At 44.6% G+C, this 9,538-nt stretch overlaps 1 protein-coding gene across 2 annotated transcripts; it reads right to left on the bottom strand.

The window, feature by feature from the left end:
• Positions 1 to 286: 286 nt before the first annotated feature.
• On the bottom strand, positions 287 to 6,853 carry LOC308149616 (dnaJ homolog subfamily A member 3, mitochondrial-like; the record flags this gene model as incomplete). 2 transcript variants are annotated; one of them, XM_080522487.1, is made up of 12 exons in its annotated part: positions 287 to 753; positions 948 to 1,050; positions 1,196 to 1,290; positions 1,451 to 1,566; positions 1,735 to 1,863; positions 2,274 to 2,338; positions 2,497 to 2,644; positions 2,858 to 3,010; positions 3,800 to 4,009; positions 5,118 to 5,201; positions 6,010 to 6,146; positions 6,652 to 6,853. In XM_080522487.1, 11 exons carry the CDS (start codon positions 6,851 to 6,853, stop codon positions 962 to 964), a joined length of 1,428 nt encoding a protein of 475 aa, XP_080378613.1. In that variant the 3' UTR covers positions 287 to 753; positions 948 to 961. The 2 variants fall into 2 exon arrangements, with proteins under 2 accessions (XP_080378613.1, XP_080378614.1); XM_080522488.1 differs by lacking the exon at positions 948 to 1,050.
• Between the last annotated feature and the right edge of the window lie 2,685 nt (positions 6,854 to 9,538).

Raw genomic sequence — 9,538 nt, 5'->3', positions numbered from 1 at the left:
TACACAGTATCACACTACCATAGAGTGAACATTTCTGTGTATTGCCAACCTTACATTGAATGAATGAACGTTGTTGCTGTATGTTTTATATCTGGTGCGTGGTTCGCTTGGGAAACTAGATGAAATTGCAAGCTTGTTTTATCAGAGGTCTCGAGATATATATAAAAATATATAGTTGTAATACAAGTAAAACACAATTCATGGGGTTAATTCTTGAATCATTTGTTACAAAGACAATAATGACAGCAAACAATGACCAGTGGTTGATCTATGATCTATTGTGATTTATTTAAATAACAAACATTAGTGTTGTCGCACAAGTACAACAATGTAAATACAAGTACGGTAACTGCAAAATTCTGCATCAGATCAAAACAGGCTGCACCAACAGTGGTCCCTCCAGTTCTTATCATCTCCTCCCTTCTCCTTCACTCTCCTCTTCTCCTGTCTTCTCTTCCTTGCCAAACAGGCAGGCTCCAGCATCCATTTAGCTTTCACTCCTGCTAATACAGGACTGCTTGTTTCTCAACCCAACACTGTGTCTGTGACGACTGAGCGATGTACAGGTGGCCTTGGCTTCCAGGCTTCCAGGTGGGGCATGCTCTGTCACTATGGATGTCCATAATCCAGACTCTACACCTTCAAACCGCTCTCTCTCTATTTCTCTTTTCCTCTCTTTCCCTCTCTCCGAATGGTGGAATAGGTGGAATTGGACGGAAGACTGGCTCCCCACTTCTCTTCGTTACCTCTTACCTTGGGGGGGAAACACAGGAGGTCAGAGAAGCGCTCCCACTCCCAATCCACATCACAAGCACAAAGACACACAGATGCAGGTGTGAGACAGGTAGAAGACATGAGGCTAAAGGAGAAGAGTAGGAGCGACAGGTATAAAGTCTACTGCATAATAACGTAGGACAGCCACACCTTAGGTTTGTGAGATGACCTACCTGCGGTGTGGCTGTCAGCTAAACATTTTCTTTATTTTGGAGAGGATACCACCCTCCTCCTCCTTTTCCTGCCCTTCCTCTGGCCGACCACTCCTGCCCCCACCTGGATACAAACGGGTACTGCATCAGGCACAGAGGACTAGGGACAGTATCATGATATAACATGCTAGTGCAGTGTGTGTGTGTGTATGTTTGTGAGGGGGGGAAAGAGAGAGAGTGAAGCCAGGTGAACTGCCATCCTACTGTACCTGTAGGAGTTGTAACTCCATTGACAGTCCCCTCCACGTCAGTCTCGTCTTCTGCATAGCTCAGGAGGCAGGCGCGCTGATTGCGAGTTAACTTCCTGAAAGAGGGGAAAGAGGAAGAGAGAGAAAGATGGTAAAGAGAATTTTTGGAAGCTGAGGTTGTTGGAGAAGACACAAACATCACAAAAATCATGGCAGACTTTGGTTATTGTTGCCTCTTCTACCTTGTGTGTGTGTGTAGCGTTATGTGTGTCTTACTTAGGCACTCTGATCTTAATGTGGACGTGGTGGTCTCCATAACTGTAGCTGTTCAGCCTCTGGATGCCCTTTCCTCCCAGCCGGATCTTCTGGTCGGCCTGGCAACCAGCAGGGATCTGCAGGCAAGCATGTCAATATTAAAAATGTATTTTTTTTTTTATTTCTATTGATTAATTTATGTAGATAACACAGCCAGAGCATTGGTAAGAAATCTATCCAACTATCTTTTTCTATCAATTGTCCTCCCCCATCCATCCATCCCTCGCTCCCTCCCTCCGTCTCACCGCAATGCTGATGGTCTCGTAGAGGCCCTGTGCCCGGGCGGTGCCCCCTAGGATGGCCTGGGCCACAGAGATCAGCACGTCAGAGTGGATGTCCTGACCGTCCCGTCTGAACACTGGACTCCTCTGGACCTGCGAGGGGCAGAAGTCACCAGAACCCCAATCAATCAATCTCTCATTCCATCAATCGATAATTAAACCCATGACACTAATCTTAAACCCACGTATCTTGTGTAGCAGCGCTTTCTACAAATACAACTGGAGTGGAAGTGTGTGGGCTGGTGTTTTTGTTTATGAAGAAAGCAACCGAAGGGCTACTGTGTACACACGGCTCGATGCTATGCTAACAGCAGCTTCATGCAGGCTCGATGCTATGCTAACAGCAGCTTCATGCAGGCTCGATGCTATGCTAACAGCAGCTTCATGCAGGCTCGATGCTATGCTAACAGCAGCTTCATGCAGGCTCGATGCCATGCTAACAGCAGCTTCATGCAGGCTCGATGCTATGCTAGAAACAGCTTCATGCGGGCGACCGCACTCACTCTGAATGTGATCAGAATTTCTTTCTTCCCCGCCGACATGCGCACCGTCTGTCCGTCCTCCACTCCTGTCAGACAACAACACAAAGCATGATATGATGAAATATGATGGGATATGATGAAAGCTTACAGTACGCTTTCATCATTACAATCATCTTAAGCAAATCATGAGCACACACTCCTCCCTCAAACTCAAACACACACACACACACACACACACACACACCTGCAGGCACAGGTACAGTGACAGTCTGTCTCTGCTTGGTCTGTCCCGTCGCCCGACACAGCACGCAGGGCGTGGTCATGATGGTGCCCTTCCCACCACAGCGGCGACACGTGGAGCGCATGAGGAACGGACCAGTGTTTATAGACTCCTGTAGGGGGCGGTAGTGAGTATCAATAACATCAAAATGCATCTGGCTGTCAAAACACGAAAGGCGACATAGCTACAGGTTTCAAAGAAGTATGGAAGAGCTCTTTCGTTGATGATTGATAGCTAGTCGCTATGCTAGCATCAGGCCCCCCTGATAGGATTGACAGTTGGTTGCCGCGGCAGCGTAAGGGTTCAGGTGAGGGACAACACTCACCGTGCCTGTGCCGTTGCAGTAGTTGCAGTGTTGGACCTTGGTGCCTGGCTCGCTGCCTTTACCGTCACACCTGGGACACGCGTCATCCAGGTTGATGGTGATCTCCTTGTTCACGCCCTTGGCCGCCTGGGTAAATGTCAGCTCCATCACAAACTGATGGAAGAGAGAGAAAGAAGGTTAGTAACACTGCATAGTTTCAATGACTTAAGCAGCGCGTTATTTAGTTTGCCTGGTGCATTGGAAACATAACCCTGTTAAAGGGAGTTTACCCAAATGACAAAATCACATATTTGGTTCCTTACCCTGAAAGGTGGTAATAGGAGGAGTCTATAGACAAGGACAGTCTTGTTTGAAATGTCATGCTCAAGCCCCATCAGAGAATTTTAGATGACTTGAGCATGACATTTCAAACATGCTAATTTAGGGATTGGGTTTTGGTTAAAAATGCTAACAATTGGCTGTTAGTTCCACTGGTCTGATCAACAGAACCAAAGCGTTGATTGAAGTTTGTCCTTAAACTCAATTCATGGTAAGGAACCAAAAATGTGATTTTGCCATTTGGGTGAATTATCCTTTTAACTCCAAACTAAATTAAACACACCTCGAATTCTCTAAAGTGTTTCACGTATTTGAGCACTGTTGTTTTGCGACTGGAAGTAAGCCGTAATATTTTTTGTATGAATTCATGGACTATGACTCTGAATGTGAGAATCAGCCTGTTGTTGATCTCAGACCAGTGATCAGATTATCTACATTACCTTTACATTTTTACCATTTAGCAGACGCTTTTATCCAAAGTGATCCAAAATTAGAGATTACAGGGACAGTCTCCCTAGAGTAACTTTGGGCACACTAGTGGAGGTGTTCCCAGGTGGGATTCGAACTCATGACCTTCTGATCACCAATCCAACTCACTATCCACTAGGCCACCACTAACCTCACCTCAGGCCTCTGTTCGAACATGCTGTTGAAGTCCCCGAACCCCTTCCCCCCGGTGAACTCCCCGAAGATCTTCCTGAAGAGCTCTTCAGGATCCACATGGCTGCCCCCGGCCCGGTAGTACTGCTGCTGGCCTGCCCCGGCCCGCCCAGGGTCGAACCCTGCCGCTCCGTACGTGTCATACTGCTTCCTCTTCACCTCGTCACTCAACACCTGGGGGGAGGGACAAACAAAACGATAGGCTAGTAGTTGTTAAGAGAGCGTGTCTTCATGTCAACACTTAAGCTACTTGAATTAAGAAGGCAGGTATATGATGACTTGCTCAAAGTACACCAAGTGTACTGGTTCTCCAGCTGCACAACAGCGGAGAGAAATGCGCTACAGAGAGTAGTGAGAACAGCACAGAAGATCACCGGCGCCCCCCTCCCCTCTCTGGAAGAGCTGTACAACACACGCTGTCTCAGGAAGGCCTCAAAGATCTCCAGGGACCCGACCCACCCTGGGCACGTACACTTTACCAGGCTGCCCTCGAAAAGGAGGTTCAGGACCCTGGCCGCTAAGACAAACAGACTGAAGAACTGCTTCTACCACAGGGCGGTCCAGGCCCTGAACACAGCAAAGACCTAAGTTCTGGGCCCTGGACAGTCTGGACGGATTGTATGGCAGCTGCTGGACTGAAAAAATCAGGTGTAGTGCTGAGGCACAAACATGTACATTTCAAGCCTGCAAACTGTGACACTTTAAATAACGTGAAAAAATACTATTGTGCAATATGACAACCCTAGTCGACTATCTGTACAGTATAGTACAGTGGATAGTGTACATAGCCTTTATTTATGTAAACCAGCTCCTTCCCTTCTTGTGATTTTTTTTTCTAAAAGTGTTTTTTTTTCCCCTTTCCTAACACCAGGGGAGCCACCCCTCCTAAATTTCGTTGTTTGGTACCTGTACTGTAGCAATGACAATAAAGTCAATTTATTCATTCATTCATTCATTCAAGTGCGACAATATTTTTGCCATATATTGTTTACAGTCCACAGGACCAATGGAATATGTACAGTATAATGTTATACCTATAGTGTAGAATATAGTGCTTGGATAGTATAGAGGTTGTTTGTGTCAGGGAGGCTTTGCCATTTTGATTGTTTTCATATACCAAAGGGAAGTTGTTGACAATCACAGTAGAGTCACAGTACAGTACAATGAATACAGTGTAAACCCGTAGGACCTATGAGCAATATTTTCCCTCTAATAATTCTCCATTACAGTTACATCCATTGTTTTGATTCAATCCTATAGTGAGTGTGTGTGCTTTGTATACCTCGTAGGCTTCAGCCAGCTTGCCAAACTTCTCCTTGGCCTGAGGGTCGTCCTGATTGGTGTCAGGATGATACTTCTTCGCCATCTGCAGAGGGAGAAACCAATGATATCAACATCTTCATCACCGTGACAGCTCAAGTCAAGAAAACATGGGAATAAAAACAGAATCTAATTAATAACCTGGGCGAATGCTTCATTCAGCAAAAGACAGAACAAAGGTCCATACGGTATTGAACCTAGTGTTGTCATAGTGAGAACAACGGAAGGCTTTCAAAAACCACTCATATTTAAGCAATATCACACAAGAGGGAGTGCTGTTATACTGAATATCAGCACGGCTGTGATTCGGTTGTAGGTACGAGGCCGCAGGCAGCGCCATTTATTAATTAACAGTAATAAGCGACAACAGATTATGATTTGTTTGTTTATTTAATCATTTATTTTGGCTCCGCCAACAAAAAATAGTTCCGCAACTGAACTTCAACTGGACTGTTGCCTAGTAACCTGAACACAAACATCCGCAGGCTAGCTACTTTGTATCGTGTACATTTATCTGTACGTTTCCAATTATTGTGCAACCAGTGAAATACTCGATATTGACAGTCGCTTTGGTGGCATGTGTGAATGCCATTCAGACGAGTTGACATCAGATAGTACATTGCTCCATCGTTTCCTGTTCTCGTCGGATGGTCTCCAGCAACTTTTTAACGCGGCGGAGTGACACATATAGTTAAAAGTCCCAGTGCTGTTATACTGTATATCGGCACTCATGGAATGCCTCTTGTCCAATCAAATGACTTGGTCGGAACTAACTGTTGTATAAAGCGACACATTGTTCATAGAGGCTGTTATGCATCAAACAGTAGATCGTCTATTATGAAACACTCTCTGACCTGATAGTATGCCTTCTTAATCTCTTTCTGTGAGGCTGTACGAGGTACCCCCAGAACGTCATAGAAGTCCTGTTTGTTGGCAGAGGGGCAGCTAGTGTGGAAGGAATGACTGCTTAAGACATGAGGTGATCTCATTCCTGTGGAGAGAGGGGAGATAGAGATATGGTTATTTATTCATCATCATTATTCATATGAAAATCCACGGTCCATCCTTGTGCAGCGTGCATTGCATGTTGGGTAATGTTGTTTTGACACAACTCTGTCTTGGGCAAAAGGATCAAAACAATGCACATATCAAGTAGTACACGAACAGTACTGGTATAGGCTATTCATATTGTATAATATACATCATATTGCACTGTCTGCAAGAGCTATTGGCTAGTGTATACTCGACTTTTGAATTAAATCATCAAGTCCTTATGGAGAAGGACGGTTATGTCATGCACTAGACTAGTACAGCTGGCGAGGTTTGAGCTCTCTCTTCGGACTGAAAACAGTAGTTGGCACAACACGTATCAACTCAAACACATGCCCTAATGTCGTCTACAACAGGTAGGATGACTGACCATTTCAACAGGTTGTTTGCGAAAACTGGTTTATCAAGTTTAGCAGCTGATGTCCCCTCCAGTCCACCTCTCTCACCTGTCAACCCTCTCAATGTCACGGCATTTCCAGGTCTCCAACAGCCCAAGTTTCCCCCAATTTTGCACCGCTGTGTCGCCAACATCGACGTGACACATGCGTCTCCGTGTCGTGCGGTGGCAAGCAACGAGCAAGCCCGGTGCCCAGAAGAGACTGCTCTCGATAACCAGCGTGTTGTACCGCGAGCTGCCGAGGACGCCATCTTTGCATCCCTCTCATGCCAAAGGCCGGCTGTGCACTGCGCAAGTGCGAGTTAGAACGATGTGGGTGTATCTGAAAACATCCGGGTTACTTTCTTGTCTCTAACTCTGATATTCCGAGTAGGGTCCAACTGCGCGCATCAAATCCAACACCCGGAAATGTGATGTACCATACGTCATCATACCGCGCCTGCATATTTGCATAGACTACGTCATCGCCTTACTACGGTAACGGTGGAAACCATGAATCGCCTTACTACGGCCTTACTACGGTGAACTAATATGTAGAGTACAGTCCTATCAATTGTTCGAAAAGGAGTAGGAAGAAGCCTGTCCTACCCCTGTTTATACTTAACAATTATGCTTACATTATATAATCCAATTAATTAATACATATATTTCAGTATCATCCGTTCTAATACTTTTTCATTAAAAATAATTTAAACCTTTTTTAAAATAGAGCAATAGAGCAATATTTCTGCTTTCCTTCATATTTTCTTCATATTTTTGACATTAGGAACAAGTTATTAGTGTGATCACGATATCCGACCTCATGTACACGGGGTAGTGGTGGTCTAGTGGATAGTGAGTTGGACTTGTGATCGGAAGGTTGTGAGTTCAAATCCCGCCTGAAACCACACCACTACTAGTGTGCCCTTGAGTAAGGCACTTAGCCCTCAGTTACTCCAGGGGGAATGTCCCTGTAATTCGTAATTGTAAAATCGCTTTGGATTAAAAGCGTCTGCTAAAATGGCAAAATTATGTACAATCCTCATAGCTTTTTTCTGTAGTGTAATCAATGGGTTTAAAGTGCTTTTATATTCATTTCCCCATATCTCCACACAGTAACTCAAATAGGGTAAGACAAGACAACAATATAGAGTATACAACATCCTCTGTTCCAGAATATGTTTTGCCCTGCACAATACTGCAATACTCCTTGATACTTTGGATCTAACGTATCTTATATGAGATTTCCAACAGAATTTACTGGGCTTAAAGTGCAGACTCTCAGCTTTAGGTTAAGGGTATTCACATCCAAATTGAAGGAAGGGTTTATGAATTATAGCTCTTATATATAATAACCAAAAGTAATTAGACAATTGACTCAAAAGCTGTTTCATGGGCCAGTGTGGGCTATTTATTCCTTCATTATTTCTTTATCAATTAAGCAGGTAAAAGGTCTGAGTTGATTCCAAGTGTGGCATTTGCATTTGGAGGCTGTTGCTGTATACGCACAACATGCAGTCAACAGAGCTCTCAATGCAACTGAAACAGGCCATCCTTAGGCTGTAAAAACAAAACAAAAATCCATCAGAGAGATAGTGGGAACATTAATACTGGCCAAATTAACTGTTTGGTACATTCTGAGAAAAAAATAATGCACGGGTGAGTGTGATGACATGGACATGCATGGCTTCCAATGGCACTGGGTCACTAGTGTTTATTGATGATGTGAAGACAGAAGCAGACAGATGAATTCTGAAGTGTTTAGGGATATTCTGTCTGCTCAGATTCAGACAAATTCAGCAAAGTTGATTGGATGGTGCTTCACAATACAGATGGACAATGACCCAAAATATAGTGTGTAAGCAACCCGGGACTTTTTTAAGGCAAAGAAGTGGAATATTCGGCAATGGCCAGAGTCAATCACCTGATCTCAACCCAATCAAGCATGCATTTCACTTGCTGAAGACAAAACTAAAGGCAGAAAGACCCCCTACAAATCAATCATGACCATTCATTGATAAGGTAATATCTCAAAGACAGAACCTTTGGAGAACACTTCTTCGTCTCTTCCACGGTAGCCTGAGGAGAACAAAGACAAGACACACTCTAAGGAGATGGACTTGTGCGGCAAGGCAGTTTCATCCAACACTCTAACTCCATGTCCTCAGACATCAATGGAAATTCCTGCTAAAATAAAAGTTTTTTAAAAACACACAAAAGCCCAGTGAATTACCTCCTCCACCGAAGCCTCCTCTTCCGCCTCCTCTTCCACCTCCATCTTCACCATCTGAAACCAGGAAATCACGTTTGAGATCACACCCATCAGCAACTCAACTAGTACATTCTTATGAGCATAGTTGGTGTTCATCTTCACAGATTAACCAAGCATCTGCGTGTGCCTGTATCAGGTGTGTGACATGTTTGTTCTTCATCAGTCATGGAGCTAACAGAACATTCTAGAAGGGGAGATCAGTGGAGGCAGAAATCAGGAGACAGGCTCATTCGGATGGAAGGAGGAATGGGGTGTTCCTCATTTCACCGTCACCAGCCTCCAGTGGTGCAGAATCAGATGTACCTCTAGAGTGGAAGCCTCCTCTGCCCCCACGACCTCCTCTGCCACCTCCAAAACCTGAGGGGAAATAGCAGAAGTGAGGAGAATTCAATGGTTTACCGCCATTACACCCCCAAGGTTCTCCCCAAACAATGTAAGAGTGGCACTGCGCCATTGTGTGAACTTGGCAACAGAGCATGTTATCCTGCATTCAGTCCATCATACCTTTTTCATTGATGTTATCACCATCCCCTGTAAAACAGAAAAATGTTTTGCAGCAAGTCACAAAGAAGCTTGTCAGACAATGAAAGATCAACACATTAAGAGGCACAACGAAGGAAAAAATGATAAACTGAATATACCACTTCTGAATCCACCACTTCCACCCCCTGTTAAGACAACAGGA

This window comes from Nansenia antarctica (genome assembly GCF_963989245.1).
Source record: "Nansenia antarctica genome assembly, chromosome: 2".
In the NCBI taxonomy this organism is placed as follows: domain Eukaryota; kingdom Metazoa; phylum Chordata; class Actinopteri; order Argentiniformes; family Microstomatidae; genus Nansenia; species Nansenia antarctica.
The sequence above is the reverse complement of the archived record's forward strand: the minus strand, read 5'-3'. Positions and strand labels throughout refer to the sequence as shown.